Raw genomic sequence first — 20,798 nt, forward strand, 5'->3', positions numbered from 1 at the left:
TAGATATTGAAGGAGAGGCCAGGTTGTCTGCATTTATTTTCTTCTTAGTCACTGAACTGTGGCCTAAATCTTCTCACATCTTAAAACCAATCTATTATCTAATTAGTCTTCATTTTATTATTTTCATTTTTTTAATTTAATTTTTTTAAATGTTTATTTTTGAGAGAGAGAGGCAGAGCGCGAGTGGGGGAGAAGCAGAGAGAGGGAGACACAGAATCTGAAGCAGGCTCCCAGCTCTGAGCTGTCAGTGCAGAGCCTGACACGGGGCTCGAACTCCTGTGCCAAGCCGTGAGATCATGACCTGAGCCCAAGTCAGTGGCAAAACCAACTAAGCCACCCAGGCACCCCTAATTCGTCTTGATTTTAAAGCCAGACTCTCACCGCCAGTCCATTCCATAACCAATTACATGATTCTTCCCAGAGAAAACCCTTCAAACATCTTAATTTAGATTCTTTAAACTCTCCCAGTTTATCAAGTAGAATAAAAGGTTGCTGAGAGCTAAAGGGAAATTCATGCCCAGCACAATACTGGGCACAAATGAATGTTTATGGAATGATTAAATAAGCCACAGATGAAATATCATGTTGTCAGTGCAATTTATGTAACTTTTAATTTTTGATGTAGTTTCAAACTTATGGAAAGGTTGCAAAAGCAGTCCAAAAGAATTCCTACACACCTCATCTATTAACATTTTGACCCATTTGTTTCATTATCAATATAATTTATAAACATGATCATGTATAATAAAACAAATTTACAGCAATTTACAATTAATCAATATTAATATAAAATGATTGAAACCGAAGCTAAAAGAAACACCACTTTGTTGCCAGGGTCAACAAATATAAATCTAACTCACAGGCTTTGAATTGGAAAGTTCATTGGATTTAGCCACATCTACAACCCATACATAATTACAGGTGACAGTATATGACACGCAGAAGTTTCCAGAGTGACCACAGTGATGTCCATTTCAATGTGAGCTTATTTTTCAAAGGAGAATCACTCTAAATGGCCTTTGAAAAAAAGAAGCTGTTATTGTCAAAACAATATTTTATAACAAAACCCACAAGGGAAAAAAGAACCCTACCCAAAAAAGTAATCAAATGGCGACAGTCAACACCCCAAACTTTCCAGCAACAAAAACAACAACGTGGCTACTACCCAGAAATCTCTCTCTGTTGTGACAGTTGAACCTCCATTTCCTCAGGGAATAATAACAAAGCAGCTTCACTGTGATTATTCATTATTTTTCAAAGCTAACTAGGAGAGGCCTACGTGACCTCACAACCTTCCACAGATACCGCAATGGTCATGTTCCTGTGATTCCCTGAGAGGACTTTATGTGTGGACTTCCTCTCCCGGGTAGGAGGAGGTGGCTGGGTTATAACTGGGTCATAACTGGGTCATGGCTTTGCTAAAGCTGTGGGGGCAGGGATAAAACTACAGTCCTGGCACAGAGGAACACCGATGCACAGCCTTGCTGGAGGATATCACCTGAGTAAACAACCTTTCCCGAAAGAATGCTCTGTACAAAGTCTTCACAGAGCGATGAATCAGATGTGTGGCCGCAAGCAGACACATTTCTCAGCCTCTTCAACTTGTCTTCAGCTTTGGCCGGTGCCTTCGAAATGCTTTATTCCAGAGTTCGCTGAAAATACAACCTGTAACCCCTCAGTAAGTATCAGTCAGGGAAGTCACGTGAAAAGATTGCTCCAATTCACTCTTGCTGGTGGGTTTCCAAGGGTAAAATAATATAGTCCGTGTCTTTTCAGTCATGAGGAAACCATTGTCACTGAATCTCCCGGGGATGCTTCCTACATCTAACCAAACAAAGGGAGCGACAGCCGAGGTTTCCAGATCAAACACAAATGTGTCACCTTGCTGGGAGATGTTGGCCTGAAAGAAAAAGATAAATTAAGTGAATGATGAGGGGAGATCTATCTATTCTACACACAATACCTATCGGAACATTTCTGTGGCCCATCAAGGAGCACATTCGCTACAACTTTGGTCCTGCAGGTGCCAAAGTCTTATATTCCATGCACTGTGTCAGATACTAAGAAAAAAAACACGGAAATTTATTTAAGGCTGTGGGAAATTACCAAATTGTAATCTCAAGCCAAGTGTAGAAACATGCAGTCTCTAATTATTAAGGAGAGTGGTTCACAAGAAGCTCAAAGCATTGTGTCCTTCACAGTTTTTCTCAGGGGATCAAGGGAGGAACATTTTTGCATAAGGGCCGGGAAGCTGAAATGACTTTCTCAGGATATATGCGGCGCTGGCTGCAGAGCACAGCCATGAAGCTTGTCTTCTGAAAAGATCCAGCAATCTAGACAGCCGCCTGCCAGGCACTTACAAAAGCTCTACCGTTGGAGTTTTCTCTCTTTCATCGCATGGTCCCATAAAGTCACATCATTAGCACTTTTAACATGTGTGAATCCCACACAATATCAGCAAAGGACAGTGCAGTTTCAGTCCTGCCATGAACTAGCCAATTAGCACATGCTAAAGTGAGGCCAGGTTGGGCTGTGCCCCGAGGGTAGGGGTTTGTGAGGTTCTCAGTGTGAGCCTGCAGCTGAGTGTGATCTGGTATTTAAAGCTGTGCATTTGACATGAAACATGACTCCTCAACATGCACACATGCCACACGGTAGGGCTGACGTTACATATTATATGTGGCATGAAGAATTTCAGGGCACTGTTTTTACTATATATCATTTTGGCCTTACGTATCATGCAGGGTCCTGAGTTATAAACAAGAAACCATACTTTGGAGAAAACAGAAAAGAAACTTAAGATGTTTTAGGTATCTCTCGGAGGGTCAGAGATTCAGGACTGAAGCAAGAGGTTACATTCCCAAATCATGCCGCCCAGCTGTTCGGTGAAGACCCTAAAGCAGTCAGTCCCAGGCATGCAATTCACACGGCTGGCCCCACATCCGGCCCACACAGCTGCCAGGAGGCCCCGGCTACTGCTGCTCCAAAGCCAAAGCCAGAAGCCACACTGGTGCCTGCTCCCTCGTATTGCCTTCTTCCAATCAGAAGTCGCATCTCAATCTCACTGCAGAGTCCAGGTTCGAGCTTGTACCCTGGCTTCAGGGAGCCATGGAAAACAATTTCCCAGCATCCTACTGGGGATAGCGCACCCAAGCGTCTGGCCTATATTAAGCGGGCAGCAAATGTTAGCTATGGTTACTATTATTACATCCCTTTTTTAGGAAGGGCAGGTCTCACTGAAATCCAAATGAGGTAGGACAAAGGAACAAGTCCCACTTTTCTCTCACACCCACTTGTCCCAGGCTCATGAAGGCCTGGCTTAGGAAAGAGAAAGAAATTTCAAAATCCTAAGTCTAGAGATTGCAAATTTATCTGCTACATATTTTTTGGTTTTGTTCATTTTTTTTTTCTGGAAAGAAACTACATCAAAGTATATAATTCCCTTCCTAGCTGTTCCACATCAGTTATTATAGATAATTTGCATTTCGTTATGTGAATATTTCACTATTAAGAAAGATATGTTTTCAGTTCAAAGACTGAGTTTTTATTTGATTAAGTAAATGCGTGACGCCTGGGTGGCTCAGTCAAGCGGCTCAGTCATTTCTCCGAAATGAAACCACTCTTCATTTCGGCTCAGGTTGTGATCTCATGGTCATGAGATCAAGCCCCACGTTGGGCTCCACACTGAGTGTGGAGCCTGCTAAGATTCCCTCCTCCCCCACCTCTCTCTCTCTCTCTCTCTCTCTGCCCCTACCATGCTCATGCAATTTCTCTCTCTCTCTCTTAAAAAAAAAAAAAAAAGTCTTAAGTAAATGCAAAAAAAAAAACCCTCACTAAAGCATTCTCAATTAAGTAAAGGTGTAAAACAAGCTTAAACTTCACTAAAATTAGAGAATAAAACTTTCTTGAAGAATACATTTAATCACTGTGAGTGGGGGAAAGGGTAGGAAAGGTTTTAAATCAACTATACAGATTCCAACGTCTCCAGCTGCACAATTTTTATAACAACACATGCTGGTCATCCCGTTTTCTTCTTGGCAATTATAGATTTGGTGATTAAGCTACTTTGAAGCAGTAAATCAAAGAGAGTAGAGGGAATTTCTTTTTTCTATTTTTGAGGGGGGGAGGGGCAAACAGAGAGAGAATCTTAGGTAGGTCGATGTTGGGCTTGATCCCATGAACCATGAGATTATGACCTGAGCCAAAATCAAGAGTCTGATGCTCAACCCAATGAGCTACCCAGGTGCCTCTGAGGGGTGTTTTTAAAAATTGATTGACTCGGGGCGCCTGGGTGGCTCAGTCGGTTAAGCGTCCAACTTCAGCTCAGGTCATGATCTCAGGGCTCGTGGGTTCGAGCCCTGCGTCAGGCTCCGTGCTGACAGCTTGAAGCCTGCTTTGGATTCTGTGTCTCCTGCTCTCTCCGCCCCTCCCCTGCTCACGCTCTGTCTCTGTGTCTCAAAACTAAACATTAAAAAACGTGCACAGACTCTACTTAAACACTCAAAATCAGCATGCTTCTCCTGGGGCTTCCTGGCTGCAGCATGTTACTCCTCCCCTCTACACAGGTTTGCTCCAGTGTCAATGCAGCACTTCATACTTCAGGAATGAGGCAGCAGAGCCCCGGGGACAGAGCCTGGAATGCAGTCAGTGCAGGAGCCATCGGAGGTGATGACTCCCACTGCCGCTTCCTGCCCTCTGCTCCAGCCCCACTCCGGAGGGGCCAAGGGATAGCAGGATGGCAGGAACCCTAAACTTTGACAAACACTGAGTTCGGAAAAAAGTCATTTGGTCTTTGCTTCTAGTAGGAAGAGTCTGACCTTCCCCAGGTCCCAGGTAAACTCAGCACCCAGGAGAAATTTTGCAAAATGCAGAATGCAGCGTGCTTGCCCCCAAAGCAGGGCAGGTCTGCAAGGCCACCGTGACCCCAGGCCACTGGTACTTACGGTGATGTGTGCCTTCTGGAGCCCCACGGTCTCATTCAGCGAAGACAGGAAGTGATGGTTGGTTGGGCTCACAAGTTGGTTGTCCGTTGAAAGGTAAAAGGAAACCACACAGCTTTGCCGGGTACAGTTCCCACAACGCCCCAGCAATGCAGGCACCTGCTCCTTGTATAGGAGAACGGCCTTCCCTGCTTCCATGACAAAACGCTCGGTCTCAGAGGAGCACAAGGGCTCCAGGGAATTCCACGTGTGGACTCTCACCTAAGGAGACACAAGACAGAGCAAAACCAAACATTCTTGGTTACTTGGTTACTATTGTGTTTTTTGTTTTTGCTTTTGTTTTTGTTTTTGTTTTGTTTTGTTTTTTTTAGAGAACACCAGTAATAATAGATGCAAGTCAGAACAGCAGAACTGGTTAAGAGCCTGTGAACCCTGGGTTGAACAGGGTTCGACCAGTCCTACTACGTACTACCATGTAACTGAGCAAGTGACTCGACTTCTCGAAGGCTCTGTTTCTCCACATGTAAAATGAGAATATAACAGCACTGGCTTCACAGGCGGTTGTGAGAATTAAACAAAGTAATCCATGGAACACACACGACCTGGTGTATTGTTGTTATTCTATAACTGGCACCTATTCACAGCGTCCTCCAAATTGCAGCCTCCCAGGACTGCTTTGAGGTTCTTTTTTTTTTTTTAATTTTTTTGTTTTTAGAAATTTTTTTAACATTTATTTATTTTTGAGAGACAGAGACAGTATGAGTAGGGGAGGGGCAGAGAGAGAGGGAGACACAGAATCGGAAACAGGGTCCAGGCTCTGAGCTGTCAGCACAGAGCCCAATGCAGGGCTCGAACTCACGAACTGCGAGATCATGACCCGAGCTGAAGTCAGATGGTTAACCAACTGAGCCACCCAGGTGCCCCAGGACTTCTTTGAGGTTCTACCCTCTCTTTTTGCCTAGCATTGTTTTCTCTTTTCTTTTTCCTGCAAGAACTATAACCAAATCACTCAAGAAATAATCAAAAACTCTCCATCTTAAAGAGAAAAAAAAAAAAACAAGCAACTTACAGTGAGCGTCGCTTTACAGTCAGAGTGAAGGTCTGACACACCATAGATGAAAAACGCATCTTGATCCTCAAATCCCACTGGCAACAGTGGAGCAAAGAAATGTCGAGCAAAGTAATGAAGCATTTTCCACTTTCCTCCATATTCTAAAAATAGAAAAGTTAAGACATGGTCAGGATGAGACAGTCAGGGTTATCCTGCCCGTGGTCCAGCTGTGTCTGACTTGTCAGGATTCCAGGGACTGGGCACAGGAGGGAGAGTCCACAGGGGCAGGAACGCACATTTGTTGAGGGCTCGGAACATTCTGGACATTACCTCATGGCATTCTTACATCTTTAACATCTACCTTACGAATGAGGAAACAGAGGCTCAAGCCATTAAATCAAACATTTAATTTTAATCAAACATTTAATCAAACATTAAATCAGGCAGTACTTTGAGCCCAGACCTGACTCCTAGGTAGCACTTTCTCATACATAATTCTGCCTCCAGGAGCTCAGTGTACCAAAGGTCCTTTTTACTACATACACATGAAGAAGGAAATCAGTAGGGCGGCAATAAAAATGTTACATATATTAGTAATCATAAGAAAATGTTACAATTGTATCAAATATTATAAATATTCATTTATAAGAGTTATGGAGAACACAGTCAATAATATTGTAATAACTTTATATGGTGACAGATCGTAACTACACTTAATCATGGTGGGCACTTTGTAATGTACACAAATGTAGAATCACTACACAGTACACCTGAAAAAAGCATAGAACACTGAAAAAAATTTAAAAAGTAACAGAAAGAGTTATTTAAAGCTCACAGTCTCCTTTTCCCATACACACAAAATCCTGAGTGAAATAAAACCACCATTATCACAAATACCTCTGGCAAATGTAGACTGGAGAACACACAGATGACAATTCATGGCAGTTGCTCAGATACAATTAGAAGCTTTTTAGAATCTATTATTTCTGTGCCCTGTTGGCATGTGTGGTATGCTTAATCCACAAACTAAAATATATGTTCAACATGCCTCTATTTCGGAAAGAAGATCTTTCCCCAGAAAGCACTGCACTTCTGAACAACTTTAAGAGAGATGGCAGGAAGGGAAGCGGGGAGGAGGGGTGAGGGGGTGGGGTGTGGGGGGAGATGTCATGTCCAGAATTCACAGTGCACGCTGCTGACATGTAGGAATGTGGTTTGAAGTTCAAATAGAAAGAATTTCTTCCAATTTTGCAAATTTCAACTCTCAACCCTCCAGTCACAACTCATAATAGTTCCCCTTAAAAACAACAAACAGGGAGGGGTGGACAGGCCTCTCCTATTGGATCTATAAAATGAACTAGAACTTACACAATTGACCTTGAATAATATGGGGGTTAATATGCACCAAACCCTGTGCAGTCAGAAATCTGTGTGTAATTCTGACTCCCCCAAAATTTAACTACTCATAGCTTACTATTGACCAGAAGCCTTACCAATAATATAAACTCAATTAACACATATTTTGTGTATTGTATATATTATATTCTGTGTTCTTACTATAAAGCAAGCTAGGGAAAAGAAAATATTAAGAAAGTCATAAGGAAGACAGAATACATTTATAGTACTGTACTGTATTTACCAAAAAAATCCTAATATTGCTGGACCCACACAGTTCAACCCCATGTTGTTCAAGGGTCAACTGTATTTGGAAAGCTTTCTCATAAATGGAAGATGGGTCAGACCTGAGGTGACTTGCACACTCTCACATGTGGTATCCATTACAGGGGAGACCTCACGTGCGCAGTTCTAACTTCATGGTCACACGCAGAATACAGGAGAACAGCAATGGAAACAAAAGGTCTCACTAGGACACACACTAGTTGCTAATCAGTGACAAAGTATGGATACCAATATAATATCCTACATAATCAGCTAAAAATGCTATGTGATTTCTGGCTTTTCCATTAGCTCTGTAACTGTCCAAGTTGATGAGCCAAGCAAAATAAAATGTCCAGGTGGATTTCTGTATTTGCAAAATTGTAACGAAAAATGAGGCTTATTTTTTAAAAGGAAATATATAAGAATCTTTCGGTTCCAAGCAGCTATGATACCTTTGAGGTATCGCTATTTCAGGTGATAAGAGGTGACACATACTTTTCCCTACCCCACCTGCACACCAGATTTATTGAGCCATTGAAGCAGAATTAAACAGAGGCTATGAGGCTGCCCAGAGCAAGAACACACACAGCATAACCTGTCACACCTTCTCCCAGGCTCTTGCTTTCGGTAACGGGTAGAAGAAGATGGTGAGCCTCTCCATGGAGGCACCCTCCTACAAGAGTTTAGAAAACAAATTCTTCCTCTGCCATCATACACCTGTACTTGGGTTTAGTCACCCTTTCTAAAGAACTCATTCAAAGAATCTGCATGCAGTCGTTTAAGGGAAGAGTTACAAAGACTGGGCTCCTCCAGTTCTTGAACTAAACTCTGCTCCAGGAGTCCACAAGCTCAGCCACATACAGAAGGCAGGGTCAGGGTCTAAGTGTCTCCGAACAATATCTCTTTTTCCAGCTTTAAGCGTCCCAGAAAGGCTACTCCCCCCGCGTCTACCCCTGATTCTCATTCAATACTCTTTTATCTGCTTGGTGTTGATAAAGACTTTGGTCAGAGAAACTGGATCAAAACTCCAATTTCCTGCAAGAGGTGATTCAGCACTAATCAAAGCATGCAGGCAATGGTCTCCTTTGGATTTACTTCCACAGCTAATTTAAGAGCCTCCCCCAGCAAAGTGACTTTTTTTACTTTATGGCCTTGCCTCATTTTTGACCCAAAACATTTGTTTATATTTCTGACTGAACTTTGCTTCAAACCACCTCTAGTGACCGCCAAAGAATCATTATTACTCCATACTTTTAAAAAATGTATCAAAACAGAATAATTCAACTGCAGGCACCATGCCAGTCATATGTGTTGCCAACTAAACGGGTTCAACTGATAACTTTTCCTACTTGGATTTCTGACTCTACTACCTTTCTCCTAGAGATAAATAAGGCAAAAATAAGACCTTGGAAGTCTTAAGTGGTGGTGGTGGGGGGGGGGGGGTGCTTAAAGGAGAATCTAGGAAAAGGATATTCTAACACTTACTTGGGCCAGCCTTCCACATGGTTGAATTCATCTAAATAATTTAGAAGAAAAGATTCTTAAGTAAATACTTCTTTTGCTTGGAAAGTCCTCCTAATTAAATTCAAATTTTTAAGCAATAATGATGAGACACATGGCTGAGATCTTCATGCATGAATCTATCCCCTGGATTAGCCCGCTTTTGTGACTTTGCACAGCCCAGAACTCAAACCGGGCTGCCTCTGAGGCTCCCCCGAAAGACTAGGAAGGGGGGCGGGGTGGTTCATAGGCTACTGGGGAACCTCCCCTCCCCTGCGAAGGGGTTCTACTTGGGTTAATCTGACCCCTCAGGCCCTGTGCTTTCTCAGTGCCTCTCCGCACAGGTATTGCTTTCTCTCACATGCACAACGAATGCTGAAACACTTACCTAGGGAAGCCCAGGAGGGAGCCTGCCAGATATCATTCAGCTGCCAATAAAGTGCGCCCATGGTGTGTCCTTTTCCATCCACTATCTCGCTGCGACTGCGGCGGTAGAATTCAGTCTCTATTTTGACACACTGCGCCTGCATCACCTGATTCAGGGGAGAGCATTGAAGCACAGGTGTTATTGTTCGATGTGAGTGTTTAGGTCTGAGAAAACAGCAGGCTTGAGGGTGTTTTTTAAAGTTGTGTGTAAGCGTTTTATTTTTTGAGAGAGAGAGACAGAGCACGAGCAGGGGAGGGGCAGAGAGAGAGAGGGAGACACAGAATCCGAAGCAGGCTCCAGGCTCCCAGCTGTCAGCACAGAGCCTGACGTGGGGCTCAAACCCATGAACCACGAGATCATGAGCTGAGTTGAAGTCAGACGTTTAACCAACCGAGCCACCCAGGCACCCCTTCCCTCTCTCTCTTTCTGCCTCTCCCCGCTCCTCTGCCACGGACCCTGTCTCTCTGCCCCTCCCCTGCTCGCTCTCTCTCTCTCTCTCAAAAATAAACATTTGAGAAAAAGGAGAAGACAAAAAGAGAGGACAGAACCTAGCAGTCAAAGAGGATGCATGTAGTGAGGGGAAAATGCACAGGCCCAGAATGAAAGGCCAGGGTGGCCAGAGAGCAAAAAGCCCAGAGCAATGAAAGAGAGGCCAGTGAGATTCCAGGATCAGACCTGGGAAGGTTTTGGTGTGTGCCCTAGAGGCAACTGGAAGTCACAGAAAGCCTGTATGCTGACAGGTGAAGTGACCAGAGTTGCATGCCCACAAGAAGACACTACTGACTGAAAGAAGAACGGACTGCAGGGGCTAGGAGTGGGAGACCATTCAATGTGGGACTGGACTCTTTCCTAGGATCCACATTTATAAAGTAGGAAAGAAGTAAAATAGGAAAGAGGTTAAATAGGAAACAGGAAAGATAAATAAGAAAGAAGTAAAAACAGAATTCTGAAGTGGGAACAAAATATCAGTGTATAACCAGAGAAGGAAATTATCTCTTTCCGGCAAAAAAGAAAACTTCTAGGACAAAGCCATAACCTATGAAATAGTCACGCTTGTGCTTAACTGGATCGAATTCAGAGGACACCTAGATATTTTACTCATAGCCTTGGTAGAGGTGACTTGGATTTTCTTTTTCTCCATGGTGAATTTAAGCTTCTTTTCAGGGGGAAAAAAAATCTCGGGGCATCCAATGATTTACATTGCTCCAAATTCTTTTCCAATCTTTGTTAACACATGTGGTAACATATACATTTGTAACTTAGTGTAACTTAGTTTTCACATGTGTACATTTCCATGCCCCGCACTGGCTAGCATCGCTGTGCTTTAAATGGCTATACAGTTTTACCACTGTGTGATTAATCATTCCTCAATTATTAGGCTTTTGAATGGTTTCCAGTTTTGTTTCTTTAAATGCAGGAGCTAAGAACATTTTATGTTCTTGTGTTCTTTATGCAACAAATGTTGGACTCCTTATTGCATATTGCTGTATTAGATTCCAGTCAAGAGGTTGCTATAAATTGGTGGCCCCCAAGCTGAGCTTTGCCCCACACAGATTTTAATTGGCCCAGAGGCAGGGGTTCTTGTTTTGTTTTGTTTTGTTTTGAAGCAGGTGTTTTTTGTTTCTTATTTGGATGTTATTTAATGTCTTAAGTCAGGGTTTATATGTTCCATTTTGCCACAATTCCCAATAGCCATGCATTTAAAATACCTGCCTGGTCCCCCCAAACATTTGAATTTCCAGTCTCTATTTCAATTTTCAGAACTATACTTGCAAGATATATTTATTTTGGTCTATCTATTCTAACAATTTCCTCGCTATAGTTTATCTTTTCTGGTTTAACAGGTAAATACTTACAATCTTTGAGAATTTTTAAACTTAAAAACTTTGTTTACAAGCATGCAGGATTGCCTACCCCTTAGGGCTAGCAACGAAAGGCAAATGGCACTAGGCAAGCCCTAACTAGTGGCCTGTTACATCTGAACTTGGTGTGAAGGAGGATAATCGAGACCCTAGTGCTCCGGCTCTGGCACAGTGCAGTGGACACCACAGACAGACGGTTTCACGCCAGTATCGTGGATCTGGGTTTACCCAAATCGGTGGATGCCGATCAGGGCTAATGAATGACACCTTTGTTCATAAAGATGCAGAAGGCCATTGCCCACTATGCTTCTTGACGGGACGTTGTACAATCGCACTTCCCTAGAAAATCCCTGGAATTGCCTCTTTCCTTTTCAAAACCGGACCTATATGTATATATTCCTGCATCCTTCCCTAAAGAGGACAGCCTTTGCACATAAGAAGGATAAATGCTTAGTCATTTCCTAGGCTACTCAGTCCCTCTGTTAGCAGACAAATCTTATTTTAGTTTCAAAAAAGTCTATTTTCAGCAGCTTGCTTGATTACACTTATGAAATCAGTCTCCTTGGAGAAACAGATGGTAGGGTAAAAAGAAATTGGACCAGGACACCAAGACCTAGGTTCCAATTCCAGCTTTGCCACTGTGATGGAGATTGCCAACTGTTTACAAAAACCCATTACCCCTGTCCTCCAGGGTGACAGAGCTGTAGGAGGGCTACATGCTTCAGAAGCACACCCCTTGCCCTTGGAAGTAGGGGTAGCCATGTGACTAAGCCCTCCTCACAGAATGTGACTTATATTCTTTATATACTTAAAAGTATCCTGAGGATAAGAATCTTCCAATCTAGCCATGTTATAAACTGATACAATTGATACCATACAATTCCCCTGTGTGTTTTCCAATTCATTGGCTTATAATGTAGGCACAGGTTGTGCACTCCCGCCACTACCTAATTCCAGAATGTTATCACCCCAAAAGGAAACACAGTACTGTACTGGTTAACAGCCACTCCTCATTCTCCCTTCTCCTCCTTACGTGAAAACTACTCATCTCCTTTTTGTCTCTATGGATTTACCTATTCTGGACATTTCATATAAGTGGGATGATACAATATACGGCCTTTGTGACTGGCTTTCTTCACTTAGCATAATGTTTTCAAGGTTCATCCATGTTGTAGCATGTATCATTATTCAATCCCTTTTTATTGCTGAGTAATATTTCATTGTATAGGTATGCCACATTTTATTTATCCATTCACGAGTTGATACACATGTGGATTGTTTTAACTTGTTGGCTCTGAAAAATGCTATGAACATTTGTGCACAAGTTTTTGCGTGAACACGTGTTTCAATATTCTCAGATATATACCTAAAAGTAGAACTTCTGAGTCCTATGGTAACTCAATGTTTAACTTTTTGAGAAACTGACAAGCTTTTCCACAGCAGCTGCATCACTTTACATTCCCACCAGCAACCATACGAGGGTTCCAATTTCTCTACATCCTTACTGTGATGGTTAACTTTACGTGTGAACTTGACTGGGCTAAGGGATGCCCAAATGGCTGGTAAAATGATTTCTGAGTGTACCTGTCAGGATGTTTCTAGGGATTCAGAAGATTAAATAAAGAAGATCCATCCTCACCAATGTGGGTGGGCATCACCCAATCAGTTGAGGGCCTGAATCAAACAAAAAGCAGAGGAAGACCATTTCTCTTTCTTTTTTGACTTGGGATATCCATCTTCTGCTCTCAGACAATGGGGCTCCTGGTTCTTGGGCCTTTGGACTCCAGAACTTACACCAGTGGCCCCTCAGTTCTCAGACCTTTAGAGTCAAATTGCATTACACCACTGGCTTTTCTGGTTTTCCATCTTGTGGATGGAATGTAGGACTTCTCAGCTTCCATAACTATGTGAGCCAATTCCTACAATAAATCTCATATATATTTGTTATTGGTTCTGTTTCCCTGGAGAACCCTGAACAATGCACTTACCAATAATTCTTTATTATTAATATTATAGATATTCCAGTGGGTATGAGTGGTTATCTGTGGTTTTGATTTGCATTTCCCTAGTGACTAATGATGTTAAGAATTTTTTCATGGTACTTATTGGTCATTTTCTTTGGAGAAATGTTTATTTGAATCTTTTGCTTGTTTTTTAATCTAGGTGTCTTTTTCATTAGTGAATTTAAGAGTTTTTATACATATTATGGATCCTTATTACATATATGACTCACAAAATTTTTCTCCCATTCTGTGCATTATCTTTTCGCTATTGTGATATTGACCCCTGACACACAAAAGTCTCTAATTTTGATGAAGTACAACTTACCTATTTTTTCATTGGTTGCTTGTGTTTTAGGTGTCATATCTAAGAAACTGTTGCCAAATCAAAATTCACAATGATTTACACCTATGTTTTCTAAGAATTTTATAAATTCAGCTCTTTTTTTTTTAGTATTGATTTATTTTTGAGACAGAGAGAGTCAGAGTGCAAGCAGGGAGGGTCAGAGAGAGAGGGAAACACAGAATATGAAGCAGGCTCCAGGTTCCAAGCCATCAGCACAGAGCCCGATGCGGGGCTCAAACTCACAAAGTGCGAGATCATGACCTGAGCCGAAGATGGACGCTTAAGCGACTGAACCACCCAGGCACCCCTATAATTGTAACTCTTATATTTAGATCTTTCATCCATTTTAAGTTAATTCTTGTATATGATATGAGGTCGGGCTCCACATTCATTCTTCTACATGTGGATATCTTTTTTCCAGCACCATTTGTTCAAAACACTATTCTGTCTCCATTTTATTGTCTTGGCACCCTTATAGAAAATAATTTGATCATAGACTTATTTGTTTATTTCTGGACTCTGAATTCTATTCAATCAACCTACATGTCTGGCCTTAGGTCAATACCACACTATCTTGATTACTGTAGCTTTGTAGTTATGTTTTCAAAGCTGGGAATGTGAATCTTCCAAATTTGTTCTTTTTCCAGATTTTTTTTTCCATTTTGGATACCTTGAATTTCCATATGTATTTCAGGATCATTTTCCCCATTTCTCTGAAAATGGCAGTAGGAATTTTGATACGGATTATGTTGAATCTGTATATCAATTTGGGGAGTCCTGCCATCTTAACAATATTAAGTCTTCCAATCCATGAACACAGATGTCTTTCTATTTCTTTAATTTCTTTCAATAATGTTTTCTAATTTTCATAGTGCAAATCCTGTATCTATTTGGTTACATATATTCCAAAATATTTTATTCTTTGTGATACTATTGTAAATGTTATTGTTTAATTTCATTTTCAAATTGTTCATGCTTAGAATATAACTGATATTTGTATATTGATCTCCTACCCTACAATGTTGTTGAATTAACCTATTTGCTCTCCTAGGTTTTTAGGTGGATTTTTTTATGTTTTTCCATACATAAGATCATGTTATCTGCAGACAGAGATAGTGTTATTTCTTCCTTTCCAATCTGGATGTCTTTTATTTGATTTTCTTGCTTAATTATTTTGGCTAGAATCTTCAGTACAATATTGAATAGAAGTGGCAAGACTATCTTGCTCCTTATCTTAGGAAGAAAACTTTGTCTTTCTGTCTTTCACTATTCAATGATATTAGCAATGGGTTCTCCATAAGTTGTCACACCAGGTTGAGGAAGTCCTCTTCTTGTCCTAGTTTGTTGAAAAACAATTTTATCACAAAAATGTATTGGACTTTGTCTAATGCTTTTTCTTCATCTACCAAGATTATCATGTAGTTATTTGTCCTTTATTCTATTAATATGGTATATTACATTGATTGACTTTCATATGTTGAACCAATCTTGCATTCTGGGATAAATCCCACTTGATTATGGTATATAGAGTATAGTGTATAGTGTATATACTGCTGGATTTGGATTGTTAGTATTTTATTGAAGATTTCTTTCTGTCTATACTCATAAAAGATAATAGTCTCTGTTTGCTTTTCTTATATCTTTGTCTGGTTTTAGTATCAGAACAAAACTGGTTTTGCAGAATGAGTTAGGAAGTGTTTTCCCCTCTTCCATTTTTTGGGAAGAATTTGTGAAAGACTGGTATTAATTCTTCTTTAAATATTTTTTTTTAGAATTCACAAGTGAAGCTATCTTTGTAGGGGAAGTTTTTTTATTATGAACTCAATCTTTTTAGTTGTCATAGGTCTACTCAGATTTTCTATTTCTTCTTGAGTCAGTTTACATAATTTGTGTCTTTCTATGAAAAGAACTTGCTGTTTCATCTAGGTTAAATGACTTACTGTCATACAATTATTTACAGTATTCTCTTATCAATCTTTTTATTTCTTTAAGGTCAACAGTAGTGTTGCCCCTTTCATTTCTAATTTAGTAATTGGAATCTTCTCTTTTTTTTTTTCTTGGCCAGTATAGCTATAGTTTTTTCAATTTTGTTGAGCATTTCAAAGAACTAACTTTTGGTTTTATTGACTTTCTCTATTGTTCCAATAAGGCCTTTTTTAATGTGCCAAATTTCTGATGTCTGCTTTATTTAACCGCTACAAATTGATGTTACAATTCAACCGAACACCTCAGTAGTTAAAGAACTTTCCTTATCTTAATTGTGAAGGGATATAATATTGTAGTTTAAAAGGCAGAAACTTGCTGCATTCATTGCCTGAGAACTTGGGCAAAATACTTAACCCTTCTGAGCCTGTTTACTCAACTATAAAATGAAAACAGTAACACAGATATGTTGTTAGGATTACATGAGAAGACATACAAAGCATCTCATGGCCCAGGGCCAGTCATGTAGTAGATACCCAAAGATTTCTGACAGTCTACTAGCCTGCTAAATTACATGTTGCATATATATTAGTATGTAATGTACTCTATTAATAATATCACATTCATTCCCCTTCTTTACCCATCCCATTCATCTTAGAAGCTCAGCATGGCTTGGATCTTCTATCACATCTCAGTGCTGCTTACCAAACAAATAACTGTTCCAGGGTGGCAAGTATCATCAACACCTGGGCCTACAACATAGAATGCCTTTTTTCTCATTCTTGTGATCAAGTTACATGCAACACAGGAATATAAAATGGACCCTAAAGAATATGAATCTCTTGAGGTGCCTGGGTGGCTCAGCTGGTTAAGCGTCCAACTCTTGCTTTCAGCTTATGTCATGATCTCACAGCCTGTATCAGGCCCTGTACTGGCAGTGCAGAATCTGCTTGGGATTCTCTCTCTCCCTCTCGCTGCCCCTCCCCCACTCATGCTGGCTCTGTCTCTCTCAAAATAAATAAACTTAAAAATATATATATGAATCTCTTAAGGATATCCCCAAGCATCCAGCCTTCATTGCATGCTCTACAAATATGTGAAGAACAAATGAAGGCACTAGAGGGAGCTATAAGCTAAGGGGTTAGTAAAGACTATCTCCAGCCCAGCTTACTCTCTGAGTCAGGCTAGTAAGAGGCCATGCTGGCAGAGTAAGTTGCCTTAACAGTTCAGAAGTGTTAGTACAGACAGTCCTCAAACAAGGCAGTGAGGCCTGTGTGACACAGCTTAAGAGAGTATGCCTAGGTAAGTAGGCTATCTGGAATACAATATAACAGGATAAGGTAGGAGATGGAAAGGTGAGGCAAGATTATTTTGGAATATTAGAAGAGTTAAAGAAGTAAAATCCTAGGATACTTTTGCTGTTAGAAGATAAGATAGGGACAGATCTAAATGTGAAGGAACGTACTGCATAGCTTTCTCAGCCAAGATTTTTCTGAAAGTTGCAAAAAAAGAATGCTTAATAGAATGTCTTAAAACATGGTACACATGCAGGTACCCTGTTCTTCAGAATAGTAGGACAGACAATGACAAAAAGAACAGGGGGTGGAAGTAGGAACAGAGAAAATGGACCTAAGAAAGGTTTTTATTTCTTTTTTAAATTTTTTTTAACATTTATTTATTTTTGAGACAGAGAGAGACAGAGCATGAACGGGGGAGGGTCAGAGAGAGAGGGAGACACAGAATCTGAAACAGGCTCCAGGCTCTGAGCCATCAGCACAGAGCCTGATGCGGGGCTTGAACTCACGAACTGCAAGATCATGACCTGAGCCAAAGTTGGACGCTCAACCGACTGAGCCACCCAGGTGCCCCAAGGTTTTTATTTCTAATGCACAGGTCAAAGATGATTGTTCTAAAGTCAAATGAGCAAGGGGAGAAAGAACATTTTACTCTAACATTTCCTGTCTATCTTTCAGTCAAGAAAATCCAACAATAAAAACAAAAAAAATCATAATTTTAATTTTTTTCATCTCAGATCCCACCTAGTACATCAGAAGCTTCCAAGGTAGAACTAACAAGGACAAATCCAATTCCAAGCCAATGCCTGATAAGACACCAGTGCTAGTTTTTTTTTAAGTTTACTTGTTTATTTTGAGAGAGAGAACATACAAGCAAGCAGAGTAAGAGAGAGAGAGAGAGAATCCCAAGCAGGCTTCATGTTGTCAGTGCAGAGCCTGACTTGGGGCTCAATCCCATGAGCCATGAGATCATGATGTGAGCCAAAATTAAGAGTCGGACGCTTAGCCAACTGAGACATCCAGGTGCTAAATTATCAGATGAAAGCCATCACCAACAAAAACCAGCTCTTAACTATGTGCCTCTGATGCTAATGAGTTCAAAAAGAACAATTATTTCTCTCAGTTCTCTGAATGTGGTTTTGAGGAGGGGGCGCCTGGGTAGCTCAGTTGGTTAAGCATCTGATTCTTGATTTCACCTCAGGTCATGATCTCACAGATCGTGAGATAGAGCCCTGCATTGGGCTTTGTGCTGACAGCATCGCACCTACTTGGGATTCTCTCTCTCTCTCCCTCTCTCTCTCTCTGCCTCTCCCCTCTGCTCGTACACACACTCTCTCTCAAAAAATAAACGATAAAAAATAAAAATTAATTAATTAATTAACAAACTTAAAAAATTTTACCTTGAACGTGGTTTTGAGGAAATAGAATAAAGTAATAGTAATAGTAATAAAATGAACAGCTGGGAGGAGGACAGCCAGCATGAAAAACAGCAGCTGAAAAGGTTCACATGTGTATACACACAAATAAGGATCATCCTATTTCATATACCAAAACTGAGACACTTTTATAGAATAGTGGCTGTGAAAAGCTAATCATGATGAACTTCAACACTTTAAAAGGGACAGATATCAACTTTACCTTTTAACTTGTATTCTGTGAGGTAAGTTCACAAATTACACATCACACTGGTAAAACTTCCCTAACTGATAAGCTGATGGTTAAAACAATAAAATTCTCTTTATCAGTTTATCACCTTCCAAAAAAGAGTGTTCTTTTGGCTAACAGTTTTCTGCTTCAGCTTCCATCCAGAATTTTATGTTTTTATACAGGAGAAAACTGATGAGGGTGAGCAAGAGTCTGGATAAAAACTGGCATATTTTTAGGTGTTAAGATGCAAAACTTAAAATGTGATCATATGTAACAAAAACCTCTAATCTACTTCAGATCAACTCATATGATTGGGATTAGGCTCCTGCCTTATCTCTCCAAACTTGAAACAAGTATGGAGAAAACATCAGATAAAAAAGCAGTGGCTTGGAGCGCCTGGGTGGCTCAGTTGGTTAAGCGTCTGACTTTGGCTCAGGTCATGATCTCATGGTTCATGAGTTCAAGTCCTACGTCGCACTTTGTGCTGACAGCTCAGAGGCCAGAGCCTGCTTCACATTCTGCGTTTCCCTCTCTCTCTGCTGCTTCCCCACTCACACTCTGTTTCTCTCTCTCAAAAATAAATATTTACAAAATTTTAATAAGCAGTGGCTTTAATACAGTCTTACAGTTTTGATAGTTTCTTACAAAGTTAAACATAAATTTACCATATAACTGAGCAATTTCACTTGTGTATTTCAACCCAAAGGAAATGAAAATACGTGCACAAAGATTTGTATGCAAATATTCATAGTAGTGCTATTCACAAGTCAAAGACTGATAATAATCCAAATGTCCACCAACTGATGAATGTATATATAAAACATGGTATATCCATTACAACAGAATGCCATCGAGCAAGAAAGAGGAAAGAAGTACAGGTACACACCACAACATGGAAGGACTTCAAAAACAGCGTGCTAGGTGAAAGAAGCCCGATGGCTGATGCAAACATCACACATTGTATGAGTCTAGTTATATGAAACGTTGAGAAAAGGAAAATCTATAGAGACAGAGAGGAGATTAATGTTTGCCTGGGGCTGAAGGTGAGAAAGGAAGGTAACTGCAAATAGGTGCAAGAGACCTTTTTGGAATGTCAGAAATGTTCTAAAATTGGATTATGGTCACGGTTGCATAACTTGATAAATATACTACACTTAAAATGAGTGAATCTTATGGTATGTCAATATCTCAATAGAGCTGTTTTAAAAAATAATCCAGTAAAGTGCATAATGGAACATGTACGCCTCAGTGATTTTTATCATGTGTATACACCCATGTAACCAGTACCCAGATCAAGATATAAAGCTTTTTTTTTAGCACTCCAGAAAGTTTTCTTATACCTTTTCTAACCATAATTCATCACGCCCTCCACAACAGGGGTTACCACTAATCGATTTATCTAGTCTATACTGAAATGTCAGTGTTTCTTTTGCTCAACATGTTTGTGAGAATCATCCAAATTGATTCTGATTTCAGCAGTTTATTCTTTTGTATTGCCGTGGAGTATTCCATTATAGAAATATACCATAGAATATATTTCTATGGTATAGAAATATACCATAATTTGTTTATAAATTCTTCTGTTAGAGAACATCTAGGCTGTTTCCACTTTGGAGCTATTATGAATAAAGCTGCTATGAACATTATTTTAGATGTCTGTTGGCAGACATATGCACTCATTTTTCTTGGGTATATAGCTAAGAGTACAAATGCTGATTCAAAGAGGAAGCAAATGTTTAGCTTGGATAGAAACTGCCATAAAATTTTCCAAAGTGGTTAAAAAAATTCTATTCCTACTAACAATGTCTAAAAGTTCCAGGTGTCACACATCCTCACCAACAGCTGGTATTGTTAGTCTATTTAATTTTAGCCATTGTGCTAAAATGACATCGTGTGCCTTGCATAGGGGTACCCTGGCATGATTTCAATTTGCATTTCCTCGATTAAGAATGAAATCGAACACATTTTCATATATTTACTGACCATTTGGATATCTTCTTTGGTGAAGTGCCTGTTCAAGGTTTTTGTCCGTTTTTAATAGGTATGTCTTTTTCTTGTTACTTTATAGAAGTTCTTTATTCAGAATACAAATCTTTTATCAGATACATGTATTACAAATATGGTTCCCCAATCTGTGGCTTGTCTTTC

General features: G+C 40.2%; 1 protein-coding gene across 2 annotated transcripts in view; it reads right to left on the reverse strand.

Moving 5' to 3' along the window:
* Positions 1–580: 580 nt before the first annotated feature.
* The window catches only part of MANBA (mannosidase beta), a 111,941-nt gene continuing 91,723 nt past the window's right edge, over positions 581–20,798 (reverse strand). For both annotated transcript variants that reach the window (XM_047090481.1, XM_047090480.1), the window contains 4 exons: positions 9,539–9,683; positions 6,010–6,152; positions 4,944–5,201; positions 581–1,900 (listed from right to left, as the gene is read on the reverse strand). In XM_047090481.1, coding sequence (XP_046946437.1) covers positions 1,676–1,900; positions 4,944–5,201; positions 6,010–6,152; positions 9,539–9,683 — 771 coding nt within the window. In that variant the 3' untranslated portion in view covers positions 581–1,675. The remainder of the gene's footprint in view (positions 1,901–4,943; positions 5,202–6,009; positions 6,153–9,538; positions 9,684–20,798) is intronic.

The sequence above is a fragment of the Lynx rufus genome, unplaced genomic scaffold (genome assembly GCF_022079265.1).
Source record: "Lynx rufus isolate CCGP_SWC_20201006 ecotype Redwood Valley unplaced genomic scaffold, mLynRuf1.p SCAF_3, whole genome shotgun sequence".
Classification (NCBI taxonomy): Eukaryota; Metazoa; Chordata; class Mammalia; order Carnivora; family Felidae; genus Lynx; species Lynx rufus.